Source organism: Molothrus ater, chromosome 2 (assembly GCF_012460135.2).
Source record: "Molothrus ater isolate BHLD 08-10-18 breed brown headed cowbird chromosome 2, BPBGC_Mater_1.1, whole genome shotgun sequence".
Classification (NCBI taxonomy): domain Eukaryota; kingdom Metazoa; phylum Chordata; class Aves; order Passeriformes; family Icteridae; genus Molothrus; species Molothrus ater.
This window is the reverse complement of record NC_050479.2, coordinates 64,383,216-64,405,701: the sequence shown is the minus strand read 5'-3', so window position 1 is coordinate 64,405,701 and position 22,486 is coordinate 64,383,216. Positions and strand designations below refer to the sequence as shown.

The 22,486-nt window shown below is 40.4% G+C and overlaps 1 protein-coding gene across 1 annotated transcript; it reads right to left on the bottom strand.

The window, feature by feature from the left end:
• Positions 1 to 836: 836 nt before the first annotated feature.
• MRPS31 (mitochondrial ribosomal protein S31) lies at positions 837 to 20,720 on the bottom strand. The gene is made up of 7 exons (XM_036386789.2): positions 20,597 to 20,720; positions 18,116 to 18,403; positions 17,293 to 17,442; positions 12,738 to 12,881; positions 10,449 to 10,522; positions 6,071 to 6,214; positions 837 to 1,161 (listed from the first exon to the last, which is right to left on the bottom strand). The coding sequence occupies exons 1-7, from the start codon at positions 20,671 to 20,673 to the stop codon at positions 950 to 952; spliced, it is 1,089 nt and encodes a 362-aa protein (XP_036242682.2). The 5' UTR covers positions 20,674 to 20,720; the 3' UTR covers positions 837 to 949.
• Between the last annotated feature and the right edge of the window lie 1,766 nt (positions 20,721 to 22,486).

Here is a 22,486-nt window from a genome sequence, read left to right as displayed (position 1 = left end):
AATACTGATGCAAAGTTAGCCAAAAGCCTCAGAATGGATGTATGGATGGCAGAAGAATAACTTTAGAATCATAGAATGGTTTGGGTTGGAGGGGATCTGAGAAATTATCTAGTTCCAACCCCTCTTCCATGGGCAGGGACATCTTTCACCAGACCAGGCTGCTCCAAATCCCATCCTATCTAGGCCTTGAACACTTCCAGGGACGGGGCATCCACAGCTTCTCTGGGAAACCTGTGCCAGTGCCTCACCACTCCCAAGGCAAAGAATTTCTCCCTTACATCTAATGTCAACCATACCTCTCAGAGTTTAAGGCCATTGTTGGTGGCGCCAGTCCCAACAGCAAACCCTAAGGAACATCACTCCCTTGTTATTTTCTGTAACTCACTAGTGTTATGCTGTGCACGCATTTCAGGAATACAACAGCCTTTCACTGAGCACATGAACCAAAAAGCATACCATTCAAATCACTTTGTCATTACCAAAAACTTCAAAATGAACCAATAATTATAGTGAGTGAAAAGGGGAAGAAAGGATTAATACCATCCAAACACCAGGGTGGCTCATAAATAAGCAAAATGAAAACATTTCAAGCTTTTGAAAATGGGAAAGATGATCCAACCTGTCAAGATACAGTCCAACTGTGAAGGGTGGAGGAAGTGGAATTAGACCTAGGATTTTGTACTGCTGAAAGACTAGTTTCAAATTTAGAAAACAACAGTTCCAATAAACTAAATTTTAAATGTGCATTCTACAAAAGCCATACTTTTCAGCTCCTTCTTTTGCTGCCAGAAGTATCCCCACACACACACACACACACACATACACAGACACACATGTAACAAAGACAACCTTTGAGTTTATTGTTTAAAATACAACTTTCAGGCCACATGATCACTATGCACTGACACATAACGATTCTTCATTTCAAGGGTAACCACTTTCCCAAATCTCAAATCTCTTGAAGAAGTTCCTTCTTTTCCTCAAAATACTTCTGAAACCACTCAATATGTTCAACCTTCTGCTTAACACTGAGGTATGGGTTTTTTGAAAGCCCACAGATGACTAGTTCCATGAAGTGGCGGATAGGTCCTTCCTTGGGAAAGCCTTCGAGGTGTTTGTCCAGAAAGATATGTTCATGAAATTCAGCATCATCCTCCATCCCTAGCAGAAAGAAAAAGCAAGAAAGACAAACTTGTTACTATAATATAATAGCAAGTTTAACAAAGTAAAAATAATATAGTTTGAAAATAATCTTAAATTAGTAAAATTAATGGTTCTGCTCACATTTCTAAGAATATGTAACATTTAAATCAAATTTCTGGCTTGAATTCTTGATGAAAGCCTGATGCTGGGGTGGAAGTAGGAGGAATAATTATAACCATAAATCAATCTTCCTGCTAAAATCCGGTTTGTTCAATACTTGAAAATTTTGATTCATCATTGGTACCACCTTTTAGACTGCAGGCACTTTCTTCATAAATTTTTAAGAGAACACTGATTGCTTAAAATTCTGCGGAGGATTAAAGAATACAAACTAGTCTTGAACAAATAAGGCAAACCTCATAAAGTATCTAATGAACAGCTAACATACACATGTCCTTGTAAGCCATGCTTTTAACATCCTATTGCTATCAAATGGACACAGAAATTTGTTTTCTGACATTTTCTGAATATGTGAGTGTATGATGATGCAAAAGTATTGTGTATCTCACCAGCTGCTTTTAAGTCATAGCCATCACCAAAGATGATGCACTCAAAAGCCTCCACAGGACACAGTACAAGGGATTAGTGGAGATAGGGCAAACGTTTGTTCTTCATCCTGTGGATTTTTTTGCTGTTGTTCATGCTATGATGGTAGAGACTCAGAACACAAATTCCTACATATAGAAAAAAGGCTGCTTTTGTTGTTGCTAATTTTAAGGGGCAAAAAACCAAAAGGCAATCTGGGATTTGTAATGAAAGATTTTTCTTCAGTTAGATATACATGACTTTTATTTGATACTAATTGGCTTGCACCCTTAAATAAAAATCTGTTATTAGAGAAAAATATTGCACTACTTCAAGATGACAAAAATGAGAAGCTTATACCACACACATGAGCATGGTGTACATGTTTTTCAAAATTATTTGATAAAATTAAATTAGGGGTATTAAAATTGAGGTAATTAAGCCACGTAAGTTGTAGGCTTCCTTCTTTGGTGGAGCTTCTACAGTTTCAGAAGAAATTATGTATATCCCTGCGATGGAGAAGTCACTAAAAAGTCACTTGCATTTCTTTTTTCCTGCTTTAAACTTAAGGTATTGCAATAGCTGAAGGAGTTGAGAAATACCTGTATTTTTCCTAGAAATGTGTGAGTGTATCAATACCACAGTTGCACACCACATTTTTCTCCGTGGGAAAAAAAAAAAAGCACATTTCCATCTTCAGAAGCTCTCTCCTTGTTCCTTTAGATTGCAAGTTAAAATAACAAAAACCAGGTAATGTCAGTTTCAGAAGGTGTATTTCTGCTGTGGTTGGAAAACTATGTCCACACACAGAAGCAGTGATGATCCTTCCACTACCCACCCATGCTGGCTTTCCCCCACCAAGGGGAGGTAGAATCTTACTGTACCTAGATGCTACTGGTTGCTTTTTCAAACAAACAACCTTTCCAGACTTCCTTACTTTCACTGGTCTCAAAAATCTAAGATAACTAAACCAAACAAAATCACTACTTAAAGAATCTGAATAATGCTGACAGTAAAATTTGACCTTCTGAATGCTCTTCTTCTGGGGATAGATACAGGGTATCAGGAAAGATTTTGTCTAATAAATAATTTCACTAATTTTCATCTTTAACCCAAAATAATTTAGAATCTCACAAAAATGCAGGTCTTAAGTAAATATTACATTATGTATTCTGCTTTCCTGTTTTTCAAAGACTGTACACGGTTTGTGGATGAAGTGTTAAGTCCAAATATTTCAGTTAGACCACGTATTTCAGTCCTCAAAAAAGTCAAGCATGCATCACAGAAAAGGAGACCACAACTGTCCAAAGCATCAGAGGCTGAAGCCTCTGGTGGGAACAGATTAGATGAGATAATGACTTCCCTCACCCCTAGCAAGCCCTCACTCCTGCTGCCAGCTTGTCCCTCAGCCTCTCTTGCATCGTCCTCAGAAACATAATTTGAAACAACATGCATGACAGAAGTCTAAATTAGAGAATTTTCTTTTTCAACATCAAAACAAGACACCTACTCTCAATCTCCTATTTCCAACCCCCTACATGCTACAAAACAGAAAGTCTGGGGAATTCCTCTAGCTAAAACACTAATCCTTCCAAGACATGACCAACCTTGTCTTAAAGATGTCAATCCAGACACAGATGTCCATCCCTTATAGCGAGCATTACTGACATGCTATAAAGATGACTGAGTATTCAGATATAGTGAAAAAATGTCCCTGTCCATGGCAAAGGGTTTGGACTACATAATCTTAAAGGTCCCTCTCAACACAAAGTATTCCATCCTTTTAGGATTTTTAGAATGACATCAATCATGCTCTTTAGAAGGTCCCTAGAACAGAGATAGTAAAGAAACCCCAATGCAATGGTTGTGTAACTCTACCAACTCCCTTGGCAAGATGATCCAACATTTCTCTGTTGGGAACAGCAGCTCAGCTAACCAGCAACTAGAACAGGACTTGGTGAACTTTTGCCTGCAGAAGCCAGCAGAGGCAACTGAGGAATTAATTTTCTGAGACCTTCCTATCACTTGTGCAGTAACAATTTCTGGCCCACCAAAAGCATTTGCTCCTCATAACGAGGTGCTAAGGCAAATTCTCACCTATAATCTGCTCTGTCCTTTCCAGCTTTTAGAGTCATTATGGTATAAATGCACAGAAATAATAAATGAGGCACAAATAATTGTCTTTCCCAACTTTTTGGCATGGCAATCATGGAGCAGCATTAAAGCTACTTAAAAGCAGGAGAGACAAGCAGAAAGAAGGACTGGTGAGAACAATGTTACCCAAGCTATACTAATGGTTTGCTAAACTGGTAAAAATTAATCAGAGGATGGAGAGATGGAGAGGGAAAAAAAAGGCAATTTTCTGCCTAACAGTGACTTCAACTGCATTGGACAAAGGCAAGGGCATGCAGGTAAAAGCAAACAACAGGGCAGTAAGGTGTGGGGGGGAAGACTGCTGCTGGCCACTGTAGCAAGCCAGTATGTCCAGCCACATCTCCAGATGTTGAGATAAAAATCATTTAAAAAACCATGACCTCGCCCTGGTGCCACACAGCACAGTACAGTGCCCAGGTGAAGCACTCTAATGAGAACACCAGAGATGCTCTGGAGCCAAGGAAAAGAGTCATAAGAGGTTGTCTTTCTTTTTTATATTTGGTTTAAAACCTTAAAAGATTTCATAATGCTGAAAGTTGAGTATACGTGCTTCCTCAACAGAAAATTTAATTGCATTTATATTTTTAAAACCACATGTTTTTGGCATAGAAGAATAATCACACATTTCTGGATATAGAACAAGCTGAAGTAATCTCCTCCTATTGAGGGAAATGGCTGTAACAAAACTGCACAATTAACAGCAGAAAGGAGCATCTTTCTTTTGCAGAGAAACTGAAATTACAGCATGTTGATATACTCAGAGCAAGGTTCTCGAGCTTTTAACTGTGCTTTGACACACCTGAGGTGGTTAACAGCCTGTGGCTGGCAGTCTGATCGGATGGATCTTACTGACTTGGTATTTCAGCCTGAGAGGTGACAGGTTTTGGAAGGCTCCACTGGAATTTTCCACATGACTAGTCTTTGTGGACAAATCAATCAAGATTCTTGTTTTAACTATATGTAAAGACTCTTTGTCCGCTGGCCACCCCATCCCAGACAGCGCGGTTCCAGCGGCACGGCTGCCACAGGGAAACCACGGCCCGCCAAAGACACACTGTCAGCTGAGGGCCCCAGACAGCAGGGTTCCAGCCACATTACAACAACACAAAAACCATTGGCCACAGTGGGTTTAAGCTTGCAAAAACATGACTAGAGTATACTCGGAATTCTACATGATGGAACAGATCAATCCTGGGAGCAGTGATTAAATTCTGTGAAGAAACTGCCAAATAGGATGAGAATAAACATTAAGAAACAATGAAGCACATTATTCAATTTGCAACTCAGTATAGGACAGATTTTCAAAGACTCCCAGCTTCAGATACTAACCTGTTTTGCTCTCAGTGACTGAATCATTACAAAGCAGTTTTGTTTGATGTCTTTAAAGTCTTTAAAAAAACCCCAAAACCCACAGCCAAGCTCTCCCTGAAGTTATGAAGTCCCCTTTCCTATACTGCACACTTTGTGTAGTTGTTCTTCACTTCCTTAACATTCACTCTCTCTGCTGGCAAAACTTCACACGGAGCTTTCTCTTTTTTTATGGTAATAAAAGAAAATACTGTGCACAAAGATGCCTAATTAACATAGATGCCCAGGGTGAGTGAATATTGTGACTGTTTATTCTTATGAAACAGACAGAACAAAGGGAGCAAACAACTGTTTAACACTCAGCTTGCCCAGATACAGAACTGGCAGATAGCTGGTTGGGATCTGGTGAGACACTTGGTCCAAGAGCCACACCAAAGAACACAATCAGCATTATAAAACACACACAGCAGTTTTAAGATTCCTCAAGTTCTGCTAGGAGCTTAATTTAGAGAAGATGCAGATTAAAAGGTATTATGTAAGAGACTTGAACAGCCTTTTGGTGTTAAACACATCAGGGGAGGAGGAGGGGGGGAGGGAAGGAGTCGTCCCCTTTTGGCAGCAGCCAGTTCTCAGATCAGCCAAACCACCTGCAAGACTCCTCAGATCAGCCAAACCACCTGTGAGACTTCACCTGAAGAGTGCCAGAATGAGTTCATCTGAAGCATCTTTGATCTGGGACAGTCAGGGAGTTATGTTTGTTTACTATCAAAAGCATGACTCACAGCTGAAACATTATGTTAAAATAGTCAAAGGTCAAACATGCTCTAAATTTCAGAAAAGATAAATTGAGACAAATAATAAAAGCTCATGGTGCACATACCAACTTCATTGTCAATTGGGAACTCCCACAGTATTCCTTCTTTTGTCCACTGGATCATCTCCTCAAAACCATTTCGGGGAGGCTGTGCAGTTACTGCTGCAACCTCCTTTGCAAACTCCAGATCCCAAATTGTTGGTGAAGATACTAAAAAATAAATTTTGTTAAGATCTGTAAGCAACCAAAGACTTCTCACTAGCTAAGACAAAGTCCTTTAACATCAATCTTTACAGAGACCAATAACTTCAGCCATGCAAATTTTTCTACCTTAGATACCAGCATCACCTTTCTCAAATAAGAATTCTCTGTTGACATGAAAGTTCATTAAGTTCTCAAATGTCTGATGAAAATCTATTCTGAACACCTAGGGGAATATTTATTTTTTTGTCTTTCACATAAAGCAATAATTTAATTTTTCCACAATCATTCTTTAGTTTTGTCTTTCAAAAAATGTGGACACAGCAAATTCTGAACTTGACTGGTGCTCTGTGCTAAAGAACCCTTACTTCTACAGGAGTTTTCAGGTTCTTCACAACTACATTCTCCTTTAGGGAAACAACTCAAATCTACAAGGGATAGCAATTCCTTCCCCAATGCTCCTAAGTGTGCCAGTTTTTGTTTCTCAAGCTGAGAAACCAGGATTTCTTATTCTTTTCACAAAGCTAAACAGTTCCTTTAGGGATATATCTTTTCTGATGCCTTTTTTTTTTTTTTTTTAAATCAAAGTACACTCATATTGCAGCAGTTACTCTCCATAAGGAGTTCCTGTCCCTCCACCCAGGAGAGCTGGTCACGAGCCCAGACTGAACCGCTTCGCTGAACTGAAGGGAACAAGCTGTTACCGCAGGACAGGGAGGGACCTCTGGGAGTGCCCTGGGCTGCTGTCGAGTGAGCTGGCCTAAGCTGCATTCCCCTTTGTTTTCCTGCCTCCCTCTGTTATCAATTCATCCTAAGATCCTTGGAACACAGATCTTCATGCGAATTCGAGTATTACAGTCCACTTGGAGTGGATTATAGCCAATAACCTATTATTTTACTACTTCTGAGTCTAAGTACTTGAGGCCAAGATATAATTTCATCTTCGGCTCAGTGGCTTACAAATCAACTGAACTTAAAAAAAAATCCCCCCCTCCTTTAAGAGAAAACACAATGAAAGGGCAAACAGTATTTTTACATTAAAAAAGTGTTTTCAGAGGGTTTTTTGTGTTAAATCAGAATATAATTATTCAAATTATTCCTTAAGAGGGAAACTTCCAGAACTATATTACCAGGCTGAGTACTTTGATTTGAGGGCAGGAGACAGGAATAAAATACAGCTACAAGACAACATGAGAAATCATACCAGAATGAAATTGTTGTCCACATCATAAAGAAACTAATAAATCCTCTAACAGAGGAAAGCAGTACCTCATTTTTCAAGCTTGCAGTAGAGGTGATAAAGATTATAATTTCACCTCATGAAGCAGAAAATAATACTGGCATTTTACATTAACAGTTATGAAGAGTATTTTCAGGATGACAATTTCCAGTTAACATTCAAGTTTTCAAAGTCAATATTCAATACTTAAACAAACTTGCTTTTCTGTTATGTATAAAAAAATTTAACCCATTATCTCCTGACATATGAACCAAGACAGTGAAAACAAATGAATCAAGGTATCAAGTATCACACTGGTATTTCCCAAGGTTAATGCCCAAAAAAATGTTTGTCATCAGGCTTAGTCAGTAAGCCAAGTAATCAGCTTCCTGGTCTAGAATATACTGTAGAGTTCCTCAAGGCTACCTGGAACCAAACAGGAAACACCAAACAAAAAGCTGAAAGAAGCTTACTAACTAACTTCTACTTACAAATACAATAAAGTCCACTTGCTCTCTGAAACAATTTGTACACATTCCAATTTTATGCTTAAAAAAAAAAGTGCATCTCAGTTTTTACCTGGGGTGACTACGATGAGCCACTGCGTCTGCATTCTGCTCATGAGAAAAAGAAATCTTATATTCTCACTCTTTTACCTGAGCAAATTTGATTCAACTCAAAATCCATTTTTTTCAACACCACTTTTGTTAAGACACTAAAAACAAACACTACATCAATCATTGTGGCTTTTACATGTAAAATGGACCGATTTTAATCATATTGGCAGTCTCAAAACACAGCAAACTGAAACCCATTCTAATAAACAGCTTTCATAGAGGTGGCTGTATTCAGAAAGTTCACAGCTGCTTGAAAATATGCAAATGGCACTATTTGACATTTTACTAAAAAAATTAAGCAATCAAATTAATATCTCCCTGTAGTTTCAAGTGTAAAAAAAAGATAAAAAACTACTCAGCTAGAATCTGGCAAAAAACTTTCAGTTCTACTCTTGAAACAGAAACAAATACTCATCATTTTGTAAGATTTTAGACAGGAGTACTATTTCTTCTGCGGCTACTAACTTTATGTAAAGGTCTAAGTCACTACAATGGAATAAAGTCTGTTTTTTAAAAGGGCCTCAGAATAGCTGAGGAAAACCAGCATTTTAAAGATCAATACTAACAATGCAGTCTCACCGTTCACAAAGAAAAGCGAGGGACAAAGTTCTTTACATGACTTGCCCATATTCACACACTCTTGGCCAAACCCAGCCTGTACTAAAGCCAAGTCCTTATGAGTGGAAGCTATCCCTGTTAAGACTGTTCCTGCACATCTGTGTCATGCAGTGAATATGAAGGTGTGTCACACATGTTTTGAATTTAGTTTTGGTATCTTTTATCTCACATGAGTTTTTGCATGTATAGTGGATAAGGAACTGGTTGGGTGGTCACATCCAGATGGTCCAGGGCTCATGGGGTCAATCCAGGCCATGCATTCAATGGTCAAAAGCTCAACGCCTGGATGGAGATCAGTGATAAAGTGGTGTTGCTCAGGAGTCCACACTGAGACCAGTATTGTTCAGTGTCTTCATCAACACCACACACAGTGGGGTTGAGTGCACCCTCAGCATATTTGCAGGTGATGCCAAGCTGAGTGGTGCAGCTGACACACGTGAAGGACAGGATGCCATCCAGAGGGCAAACTCAAGGAAGTGACCTCATGGAAACCTCATGAGGTTCAACAAGGCCAAGTGCAAGGTGCTGCACCTGGCTTGGGGCAACCTCCAGCATCTCCACAGGCTCATGAATGGACAGAGAGCAGTCCTGCCAAGAAAAATTTAAGGATACTGGTGGATAAAAAATTGGACATGAGCCAGCAATGTGCATTCACAGCCCAGAAAGCTAACTAGAATCATAAAACAAAGCATGGCCAACAGGTTGAGAGAAGAGATTCTTCCCCTCTGCTCTCCTGAGACCCCACCTAGAATGCTGCAACCAGCTCTGGGGTCCTCATCACAGGAGGGACATGGACCTCTTGGAGCAGGTCCACAGGAAGGCCATGAAGATGATTGGAGGGATGGAACATCGCCCCTAAGAGGAAAGGCTGAGAGAGCTGAGGTTGTTCCTCATGAGGAACAGAAGGCTCTGAGTTGACTTTATTCAATCTTCTCAATACTTAAGGGGAGCTTGAAAGAAAGATGAAGACAAAATTTTTTGTAGGGCCCACTGCAACAGGACAAGGAGTAGTGGCTTTAAACCAGAAGAGGGAGATTCAGACTAGACAAAAGGAATAAATTGTTTCCAATGAGGTGATGAAACAGGCTATCCAGAAGGGTGGTAGATGCCCCATCTCTGGAAACATTCAAAGTCAGGTTGGGTGGGGCTCTGAGCAACCTGATCTAGTGGAAGAAGTACCTGCTCATTGCAGGGGGGTTGGAACCAGATAACCTCTAAAGATCCCTTCCAACCCAAACTTTCTATGATTCTAAACAGATATGAAGCACTTTACAAGAGGTGAAGCAAGGTGTAATTTGTCAGCTGCCAATGGGATCTTTCCAGCTCCATCTGGAACACTAAACAAAAGAAGGCCACACAGCAATCCAGTGTGTAATCTTGGGTTGCTACTACCCAGCTTATACTTAGTCACCTGCAGGGCATGCCTGTTTCCTTGGGATCACAGCCCCACATTTCCTTGCAACTTGACCAAATAAGCTGGAGCCAACATACCCATCCTCCAGGCTGGCTTTACACTCACAGAATTAAGACTGACCTTGTGACAAAAAGCCAGTTATACCCTTCACGTTCACTAACACAGTGCCCTGATCAGCACAGAAAACATTTCATTACACTGCATGGAAGCTTCACTTGGTAAAAATCTGAGCTACATCAAAGTAGTAATTTCTTTTTATCAGGCTGAAAGCAGAAAGTGAGCAGGTCATGTCTCCTCATAAAAACAAATCTCTTGATATTCTAAAAATGCAGAATTTAGCCTCACTGCATATTTCATTACTGAATTTCCACTAACCTGTTTTCAGTGCATGCTCTGGTTCTGTAGAAGCCTTAGTGAATATATTAAGCCTCTTTCCTGCTTTGAGACTTCTATAAACAAAAAAAGAAAACCGATATTTAGTATTTCACAACACCTTACAACATTGCCAGATAACAAATTAAAAAGCACAAAATATTTTCATGAACTAACAGATCTCTGGAGACAAAAAAAAAAAAGATAGTGATTCTCACTAAATCTTCAGGCTTTTAATCAGACAGTGTTTATGGCTTTACTATTTGTAACAGAGCTTCTCAAAACATTTCCATGTGAAAGAAGGAGCATAAATCAAGCACTATATTTGCAGTCAATTTTAACTGGAATATTTAGGAATCTGAAAAAAGGTAAACAGCATCAAACCACAGTACTTAAGTGATTTTACAAAGTTGCGACTATCTGAAGACTTGGGTTTTTTCCCTGTAAAAAAAATATTGCACAATTCAGGAACAGAAAAGGCAACAGCTAAATCAAATAATTCCTGCTTTATGACATAAATAGCCCTTTTGGAAGATCACACAGCCACCTTCTCTGCCACAGGGCAAACAGTCAGAGTATAACCATATGATATGTTTTCAATAGAATCACCCTGGTGCTCACTCTTCTGAATATAAAAATATTTCACTCTGACCATCTATTTTCAATCACATTTATCATTACCACAAGCTTATATTAAAAAAAAAAAATTACAAGAGTTCAACATGTAGTCAAATTCTTATAGATGAAAACAAAAAAACCCCAATGTCTTTAGTATCAACTATGTTTTTAATCATATTATCTTCCAGGTTTCCACTGAAATTCTAACAGTTCTTTCATTTTGTTATTACATATGCACTGTTACCCTGGCAAGATTTATCATTTCTGACCTTAAAATTCTACCCTTCTGGATTTACTGGAGATTTCTAATGGCCTCAACTACTTCTGCAAACCTGCTCTTGTCATATTACTTTTTAGTGATGAAACTACCCTGGAGCTATTTCAGCACACAACAATCTAGTTACAGGGCCTTGAAAGAATGTTGATTCAGGATTATATTTTCCAATCTGTGTGTAACTCCCAATGACATTGGCCAAAGATACATTGCATGTGTTGGAAGAAAGTTTTTTTTTTAAATTACAAGTTTAAATTACTATAAAGCAACATCACTCGTTTCATTGCAACGTACTAACTTGACTTAAATTTAGGTATTCTTCCTAACCCATTATTTTCCTACTATCAGTTGATAAGCAAATACATGAGATATTCAGGTATGCAGGAGGGAACTCTGGCCTGAAACTGAAGAAAGTTTACTCACTACAGGGATTTAAAAAACTATTTTAAGGTGCTGTTTCTGAAGTTATATACCAAGCACAGTTCCACCACACAGAGAATACTGTACATCTACTCACCCATGAACTCACGCTTTTCTTTTCCTTGTTACCCAAATTCTGTCATCAACATGATCTATCTAAAAACAAATTATTCCCTCCATTTTCAGGCCCTAACCCCCAAAAGCAGAGATTAATTTACAAAGTAAATTAGATACAAGAGAAGTTAATCTTACTAAAAAACTGCTATGGAAAGAATACATGGAGAAGGAATGCAATGATGAGCTGCCATGGGAAAATCCAAAGATTACAGGCAAAAAAAGCCCAGCTTACAGGAGTAAACCAAAAATATAAGAGCATTCCTTAATTCACCAGAGTGGCCACATAATACAGCAGCAAAATAAAGTTAAGGAGTACCCTGAAATCACATGTAAATTATAAAGTTAATTTCATAAACAATTATCACAGATAACAAAGAAATCAATTAGAGAATGAAGTGGTAAATAAATAAATAAATAGACCAACTTTAATATGTCTTTAAAATCCCAACAGAATGGATGAAACTTCTCTAAACACAGAACATGGTCAAGTTTTGTAGAGGAGGAAAGCAAGCTTTCAAAACCTCCATTTACCAAGAAGTTAAGAAAATGACAAAATATTGTATTATGCATAGGTGAAAATAATTTAAACTAGTTAAAACAAGAACAAATACATTTCAGCACCAAGTATGTTTAATTATAAAATGTAATATTAAGAAAATGCACATTATTTGATTAGGTGGTTGCCATTAACTATCTTGTTCTCACAATTTATTTCAATGTTAACAGTACTTATCTTGAAAAATATTTAAGTAATTTCTTTAAGCTCTTCAGTATTGTTACACTAATATGTACAAGTAAATTTAAAGTATTATCCATTAGTAACTGCATGCTCCTTCTATTGGAGGTGAACAGCACAAAAGTACCTTCTGGAGTCCATCTGAGCTGATGACCTTTCAGGCCTTGTTCTTTGACCATCCTCCTCCAACTGCAAGGAAATGCGACCGGTTATCCTTGCACCCCACTGCTCTGGGGACTGCCTTTTAACTGTCATTTCTGAAATAACGTTGCTGAAATGAAAAACATTAAATGTAAAAACTCAACAGATCGACAAAGCAAGGAAGTTTGTCATATGTATTAACTAGAAACTCTATTCTCAATTGGTTTCATAAGCTTCTATGAGACAGAATTTTACATTCCTCACAAAAGACACCCATCTTTAATCCATCAAACATTCAAGGCTGTTGTTTTAAACCATTTGTTTATGTATAAAAGTGCTACTTTAGCCTATTAAATCTACAGTGAACACTTTAAATTATTTCGTTTTCAACTAAAAAAATCATATATCTGTATAATAATATTCACAGAGTGTACTAGGCATGTTTTGTTTAAGCAAATGGGGATACAAAAAATAGGTTTAAATAGGCAGATAAAAATCACCATTTTTTTGGACAGGAACCAATACTGCCCAGGGACAGAGCTGTGCTGCTGCAGACCAAAAGGAAGCTTGCTTTCACACATCAGCTGACATGGGCCAATCATGCCACCCTAATAAGTAGGTCACCTTTCCTGATCCACTGCAATCTGTTGCATTGCATAATCATATTACAGCATTAACAGACCACATCTTCCTTCGTCATTCTGGAGTGAAAATCATACGTGAAGAGCAAATGCTCTGATCTCCTCCAGCAGCATACACAGCTCGCTCTGATCACAAAGGGCAAATCACAGCCTCTTCTGCCCCTGCCCATGAGCTCCCTTCATAGGCAACTCCAGCGGCTGGGAAAGGCCAAGCTCGTAGCTCTTCCTCACAGCCTCCTCTCCACCCAACCACTTCCAGTCATACACAGTCATCCCAAATTGCAGCACTTAAGTTTCAAGACATAAATATGGGCTCAAAAAATAAAAATAGGCCAAGGCAAAAATACTGCATTACCCATTTTATGAAAATCCAAATGAAATTCAAACTATGCTCTTGGCAGCTTAAGTCAAAAGAGATTTTACTGACAAGAAAGAAATACTTCTGGAAAATTGTAAAAGCTAATTGCCACAGAAACACAGCATGATTTCTCTTCAGTCTTAGATGTGGTTTCAAATGGCAGAAAAAGCATAGCTCTTCCAGTACCTACTCTGAAATAAAGGCATCTAAAAACAAGTTTGAAATAATTTCATTTTCATTTTAAATAAAAAGCAATTTCAGATTAGTTGCATATCTCACATTAGAAATTACTCTGTGAAGTGGCTACTGGCATTAGTGAGCTGGTGTTGGGCCAGAGGCTTGACACACTTACAAGGGTCAAAGGGACATAATTCCTAAGGTCAGCCACACACAGCCCAGCCCAACAGCTTGACTCAGCTGTGACCTAAAAGACTGGTGTTTTCCCGTGCTTCAGGGAAGTCAGGATTGCTCAGAGCTGCTCTCTTTCCTGAATTACTTGCAGTTTTGCCCTGTAGATGTGGAAAGACTACACTATTGAGCTATCAGAACACACAGTCAGTGGTATCATGTTCCATGCTAGGAAATCCTAATGTCACCCCACCATCAGCATATGAACATTTCTGGCAGCAACATTCATCGCTCCATCGTGAAAAGTGCACTGTACTAACAAAAGTAGAACCACAAAGATTTTTTTAATGCCTTTTGAAACAAAAAATATTGGTTTAAAAAGTCACACTCCAACCCCAGTGTACCGATAGTGGTTAGATATTATGTATTCCCTCATTCCAACACATTAAAAACTGAAGTTCCTACATACACCTGCCTTCCAGAAATGGGAAGTGGTAGGACTTTTGTAATAACCACAGACTCTCTCTCTTTCCTCATTATCAGACAATAATTATAGTACTTAAAACGGAGACCTGAGGAGCTTTGGCTATATTCTAGCCAAAGCTCTGAATTACTACTCTTGCTCATCCAAAACAGGAGCTGAAATCGTAGAGCTGCAGATTTTATTTTGGTGCAGTGCTGTTGTGATTTCCATTTAGTGAAACTTCAGCTCACACTGAGGAAAATAAATTCCTCTATCGTTAATATTTTCCCCTCCTAGTGAATGCCCTGTCCCCGTGCTTTCTACAAGGCTATGACTGCATACAACAGTGACCTCTGGCGGTCTTGCCACAATCCAGGTAAAAAAAAATTTGTACAAAAGATCTGGACAACATTCAAGAAATTTCATATAATAAATCACAATAGCAGTATTCAGTTTTTTGCAGCTCAGCACTATGTAACTCTACTGCTTGTGAAAGTATCTTGCTTTTAAATATTGTAAATAACTGAGAAATATATATTGGCTTTTAAAATATGTAAGTATATTGAATGCAAAACCTTTACAGAAAAAAGGGGAAGTTAAATTGCATGTATTCTCTTACTGTCAAATAAAACTCAACACAAAATAATCATGCATGAACAAAAGTGAATGCTTTCTAATATATTAAAAACATCTTCACACATTGAGTGGGTTGAAGTAGCATGGAGCATAAATCACACCAAATCAGGTCTGAGGCTGCTGGGCTTTGTAAAATCAACATTTTTAAACACTAGTCAGAAACCCAAGAGTACTGTATCTCAAAGAACTAAGAGGTCCATAGTAACTCTAAAAGGTTACTATAACCAAGTTTTTTGTCATGAAAATCAGCACAAATTGCTGGTCTTTCTTGAAAACTCACCCACTGATAAAGAGTTTCTGCTACCTAACTCTTGAATAAGAAAACTAAAACTTTTCAGCAAATGGCGGCAGCAGGAGGAGTGTATTTGCTGGGAGAAACAAGCTAGGTCACAAAGCTGCCTCAGGGAATAGAACTTGCCAACTCAGAGAACAGCAAGCCAGCCATGACATTCCAAAAAGGCTGGTTCTGGCTGAGGAAAATGCATTTTTCTAATGATAGTGCTTCAAGCACTATCCACAAGCATGTCATAAAACATTGTAATACTACATCATAACCCACCAATCAAAAATATAGAGGCACTATATAGCTGCAGCTTTTAAATTTCTGAAGAATTTAAACTCTCTTTCAAGAGAAAAAACCATTTTTGCTTTGACAACGACTTCCTTAGTCACTGTCTTTCTTCCACTGCAGCCAGAGCTGGGTCAGTGCTTCAGGAAAAGTGCCGTAGGTGAGGAAAGAAAGAGAGCCTGTGGTGCCAGCAGGCAGAGAAACCACACCTAGACAAGAGCATGTGCACCCTAGGGAAGGGAGACCGGCACATTCCAGGCTGGGCACTGCATGTGTTAGCTCACCCCGTATTTCTGTGCTCCTCCAGCATCCTGGGTACTCAAGAAGGTTTGAATTACATTTAAGTTGGCCACCCACAGCCCATGGCACTGTTAAAGACATTTGTGTACTCTGCCCTTCTAAAGAACTCAGTGACAGAGAGTGAACAAACTCCCTGGTAATTAACAGTTTAATGAACATATCCTCTATATAAACAGTCCTTATATCTGAAGAACAGATATTTTGCTTAATGAAGTCATTCACTGAGCATTGTACACCCCAGTCTGTGCAATCACCTAACTCAACCTGTTTGCAAGCATCTATCTCTCTCTTCCTTAATTTCCACTCAGGCAGACATCAGCCACAGACACCATTAGCTCTTTTTGCAGAACACTGACAATCATTCCAGCAGATCCTTTACTGATACCTACAAGTAGAAATACATGTAACCTACAGATGATAATAGATGGGTCAAGCTTAGACACTCGGTTGGGGCAAATTCATTTTCATGGAATAAAACTAAGATAAGCAGCTTGCAGTTTGCACTGCAAACAGACATAAAGAAAGGTTTCATGTTCAATTTTGGTAAAGATCCAATTTTCTGTTGTTCAACATTTCACCTGGATTTAATGCCTTATTTTCTGAGCAGGTATTTGAATACTAGCTGAAAAAAAAAAGAAAAAAAATTTGCCTTTAACCATCATCCAAAAGAGCTGTATGCACAAGTGTTTGAGTTTCCAAACAAATGTTTCTCATCTGTTTGAAAGCCACACTGGAAACAGAGTTAAGCCAAGAGATGAGTTTCATGCGTTGACTGGAAAGTTTTGAAAGGAAGGGTGGGGCTATAAACAGAGCTCCTCTAGTTCAGTTCTGCAGAGCTGTCATGAAAATTCACCAGTCCAGACAGAACGTCTGAAACATCTACAAATCCATCCATTGTGTGAGAATTCTGGAAGCTTGTGGCAAAAAAAAACCACACCAAACTCACAAAAAGAGCTGTTATTTTGCTAGCCTGTCCAAGAAAGCAATGATCCTGGGCATGAAAACAATTCTGTTTCTGCAAAACCGCTTTAGAAGGATGATGGCAAATTTAGAGAGTTTGGTATAATCAGATCAATAATGTTACCAATATTCATTAATCCTAAGGATATACTTGTCCAAAGGTATCTTTCAGGGGCACCTTCCCAACAGAGAAGGCAGTCACCTTCAGGATGACATTGCAAAATAGGAATTTCTGACATAATTGAGAAAAACAATCAATACACAGACCGTATGTTAATAGTTCCCCCCTTCTTCTGTTTATCTGTGGTTTCTTCATGTCTTCTTAGCTGTGCAAGGAGCTCTGATTCTGTCTGTTTCTTGTTGCGTGGAAGGGAAGATGCAACTGCAGAAGCAGCCTTCACCAGTTCTGGATTTAAACTGTAAACAGAGACACAACAGATACAGAAACAAAACAAAACAAAAGCCTTTAATATATTAAAATTGTCATTTCTGTGCTGCCATTTTATATCTTAATAACTCAGAAGCTCGTCAGGTATTTTCCCAAGTGGGAGTGGCCACTGGGACAGGCAGGTTTGCCCTATATTGCCCTAATTATCAAATGCTGAAGGACTCTGACAAGCTCCTGCTCCCCAGCCTGGTGAAATGGCAGCCCTGTGCTACTGCACAGCCTGGAGACCACTGGCAGCACAGACCTGTGGGATGATAAATATGATGTAACACACTGTGGACAGGAGCAGCTCCAAAGACTCAACAATCATTATGCCATTCTTAATTTTTTTTCTTTTTCCTCATTTTTGCTGTATTTTTTCTGAACAGTATTTCCCTTCTCCCATTAAAATAACTTTCCACAGGCAGGTGCTAGTGCTACCTTTCCACAATCTCACTGTAGAAAAAGGCAGCATAAGGTTGACAGCATACAGCACCTTTTGCTCAGATTCTCCCCTGTGATTTACTCCAGTCTACATCTCTGCACCACACTCCATTACAAGATTCTTTTCTACTGTTGGAAATGGTTTATTTGTCCTAAATAACAAAAAAAGAAAGTTGAAATAAGGATAAAACAGGCTAAGAGAAGTTTCTTATACTTTACCGTTGGGTGTCTTCTGTAATTCCCTGAGGCACAGAACCTTCATTGTCCGGGCCTTCCAGCTTGTTCACAGCTTGCTTCTTGCTCTCACTGGCTTTTAATTGTTGGAGTTTCTTCCTGTAGCTCACCTCCACCTTCATATTACCAATAATGTCTAACAGCTGCTGCTTTGGTGTTTCTGCTCCATCCTCCTGCCTCTTTGCTGCCCCTTCAGGTGTGCTGTCTTTGGAAGCAGCAGATTTATCTTTGTCTTTAGAAAGCACACTGCTTGTGCTGAAGAGTTCCTGTTTGCTAGATGATACACAAAGTTAGGAAGCAGAAGTTAAAAATAGGGTCCAAGGCTGAATTTTGTAAACTTACCAAAAGCCCCAAAACAACAGTTACAACTGTCTAGGCCCAGCTGAGTGTAACCTGAGTACGTTCAATACATGTCAAACATGTACCTTTTGACTTTCGAGAAGGGCTGAGACACCATTTCAAACTCTTGATTACTTCTGATTTCCTCATCACAAACACAAAGTAAACAACTTTACACGCCATTTATTTGTGGAGGAAATAATACAGAGTTTGCATTTACTGGTACCTGATACTTAAATTCATTGGTACTATAGAAAACTCACCAAAACTCTTAATATGGGTCCGTAAAGAGATCACTCCCTGAAAAAAAGACTGTACACACACACGTTTCACAAACTTCACATGTTTTCACACTTGTGGCACTACTACAGATCATATTCCCCTACTCTACAACATGGATTCTGCTGCAAGTTAACCCAGAAACAAACAGGAAAGTTATTTGGGTTATAGCTCCTCTGCTTAGTTTAGCACATCACTGCAAGGAAGCTGAAACTGGCACAGTGCAGCTGAGGATGTGAAGCCAGGGACAGCAAGGAGCTGCTCAGGAGATTCTGCAATACAGACACAGCTGCATTCTCTAGAAAAACTATCATAAAATTCAAGAGCTGTTCTCTATAACATTCTAAAGTGCAGTGCTTAAACCTTTATATTCACACCTACTAACTTTGTTTAAAAAATCACCCTCAAGTTACAGAAATGAAAAAATTAATATTTATTCTGATTCAAAATAAAAAACTTCAATATATCTTAAAACACCTCCACAAATCTGAAAGAATTGTGGCATACCTCTCCTCACACACATCTCTCTCGGCTAAAAAAGGAAAATCTGCCAGTTTCAGCAGGCACTGCATGACACTTAGGTCATTCTGCACTTCATAAATTGTCAGCATTAAAACCTAAATTTCAATGCTGAGAAGCAACAGGAAAATTTAAGGAAAGCTTCAGAACCTTATTACTGAGAAGATGGTAGGAGCCCTGCTGTTTTACACTGCACTGTTCCCCACAGGTCCTTGACAAACTCCTTTTTTGTTAATTCAGGCTGCATGCTCCTTAAAACTATGTAACCATTCAGAAATCATAGAATGTTAAAGGGTTGGAAGGGACCTTAAAGATCCCCTAGGCCTAACATTCCCTGCCATAGGCAAGGTCACCTCCCACTAGACTGGGTCACTCAAGGCCTTGAACACTGCCAGGGCTGGGGCATCCACAACCTCCCTGGGCAACCTGTTCCAGCATCTCACAACCCTCAAGCACAAGCATTTCTTTGTAATACCAAACCTAAATTTCCCCTCTTTCCATTTGTACCCTTTACTCCTGATGTAATTTGTACTCATATTCCTGAAGAAAAGTCTCTCTCCAGCTTCCCTGTAGGCCTCCTTCAGACACTGGAAGGTTGCTATGAAATCTCCATGCAACCTTCTCTCCTCCAAGCTGAACAGCTACAACCTTCTCAGCCTTACCTTTGCCTACAGCAGCAGCAAAGTACAGCAAGGCTGAAAGCCTCAGGAACTCAAAGCCAGCAGCACACTGCAGTTTGCATCCCTGTAATTCACCTACCATCCAGTTTCCCTTCTGCTGGGGAGCTTGGCCTCAGAAAGCAAACACAGCTACCAAAGAACCCGAGCTGTTTTGTACACGAGGCCACATCACAGCACCGGTGATTGTTCAAAAATATGGAGGAGTTTTGAAATCAAAAAAATAAATGAATGCACAACTGAGCTGTCATTAAAAGCAGCTTAAAATATTTTAGTAAAAAGGAAGAACTCCCAAACACAGCTCTTAGCCCGTACTTTGTGCAGAAACACCACCACCCAGCAGGCAGCGCCGCTCTGCTGATACCGGGCGCAAAGCTCCGGTCAGGGCACACATGCGGATCATTCACACCGTTCCAAGATGGGAAGGACGGCAACGACAGCACCACGACAAACACGGCCCACGCCACTCCCCTCCACCCGCCTCCACTCCCCGCTGCCTTCTGCCCACTGGTGCCACGGCCACCCAGCCCCGGCAGGACAGGTGAGCCCCGTCCCTCCGAAGGCCGCGCCCCGAGGCACGGCCCGGCCTCACGGCAATGCCCGGCCGGCGCCGGCCCCGTCCGCCAGGTGAAGGTGCAGGGGAGGCCGGTACCTGCGGGCCCTGCCGTGGGCCGTGCCGAGCAGCCTTGCCGCCAGGCCGCCGCCGCCGGCCCGCACGCCGCCCCACATCCCGCACCGCCACCGCCGCCTGCGGCCCGCGCTCCCCGCCCGCCGGCCGGCCGGCAACAGCCACCGCGCACGGGCGTTCCGCGCAGCAGCGTTCCGGCCCGCCCCGCCCCGCTCCTGGCACAGCCGGCCCGGCCCGGCCGCACGTTCCCTCACGGCCTGGCCCTCGGCGCCGGGAGGTCGGGTCGTAGGCAGCACTGCCAGCAGGCCGGGGGAAGTGATCCTGCTCTGCTCAGCACTGCTGAGGCCACATCTGGAGTGCCGTGCACAGCTCCGGGCTCCTCTGTGCCCAGAGAGACATTAAGGCTCACATCTCACATCTTTCTGAAACATGCTTCAAAAATGTCCCCAAGCCTTCACTTCATCTACCTTGTGTGAAAAACGCCACCTGTTTTTAAAATTTTAAAAGTTTAATAGTAATAAAATGGTAGTAAAAATAGCAATATAATTAGAGTAATAAAAATTTCGGACGATTTGGATTAGGACAATATGAGGCAATAGAAACAAAGAGTTACGGACGTCCGGGTACCTCTTTCTGGGCAAAATAAGCCCAAAAAAGGACACCCGTTAACAGAGGATCAACCCTTAAAAGCAATAGCCTGCTGCATATTCATACACCTCATACATGATGCATAAATTCCATTCAAACAAAGGATGGTCAGTGTCAACTTCTTCCTCTTAATCCTAATGGATTCTTCATGGCTGAGCAAGGTGGGAAGAAGTTCGTTTTTTCTGATAAGAGAACAATAAATTATTTTTCTCTGAAAGATTTAAGTGTCCTGTGGCTGCTATCTCACTGCAAGTCCTTTCTTTAAAAAAAGTATCTTACATAGCATAGTTTCTATTTTAACATTATGTTATAACCTAAAATTGTATTTAACACACTACTAAAAAAATTAATACAGCATAACTTTCTAACATAACACACATAATATTCATTTTAATATTTGCGAAAAGCCAATCATAAAATATGCATTTTTCACACCTGGAAAGGTGAGCACTGTCCCATCTCCTGCAGCTGACTGCAGTACTTCAGTACACACACCAGTGTCACCTGTGGAAGGCCTGACCTGCAGAAGCCATCTCACTTTCCCTCCATGTGGAGCTGTCCTGCCTGACCCACCTCTCCAAACAGTGTGAACAGCGTCCACTGCAAGGTGCTGGGGGAGTTCTGATGTTCCTGCAGCTCTGGCTGCTATTCTGGGACAACACTTGCCAACAACTGCCATTCATGCTCCTGGACAATGAGGCTTTCCATGAGATTTAGGAAATGCCAACTGGCTTACAGGAGCAAATGGTTTGCCTGTGGTTGGCTGGAGATGCTGTAGGGCTCAGGAGATAGCTTTGGACTGCAGAATGGACAGAAACACAGCCTGCAAGGGAACCCTTTGCTCTCCCACATCAGACAAGTTTCCATGGCATCCCCCTGTCAGCTTCCCAGAGGTTACCCATCCCTCCATGCCAAAACACTCTGTTGAAGAGGAGTTGTGCCACTCTGTCACACATCACGTCTCAAAGCCAATCACACATCCCCAAGCCAGACCCCTTGAGTGCCAGAAAGCACTTCCACATTCCTGCAAAGCTCTTATGAGTTAAGGTCTCAGCACACATATCCCATTTCTGCCATACCTAAATCCTTTGAGGGGAAGCTTGAAGTTAAACTCCAAACAAATTGATACCTCATCTTAGGAGAGTGTCTCGGGAGTCATGGCAGTTCTTCCATGGTCTCCCTACACACACCAAGTGTTGTTACTTCAGGGTATGCAATTCCTACATAAATTCTTCCTTAAAACAAAACAAGTGTTGCACAGCAGCT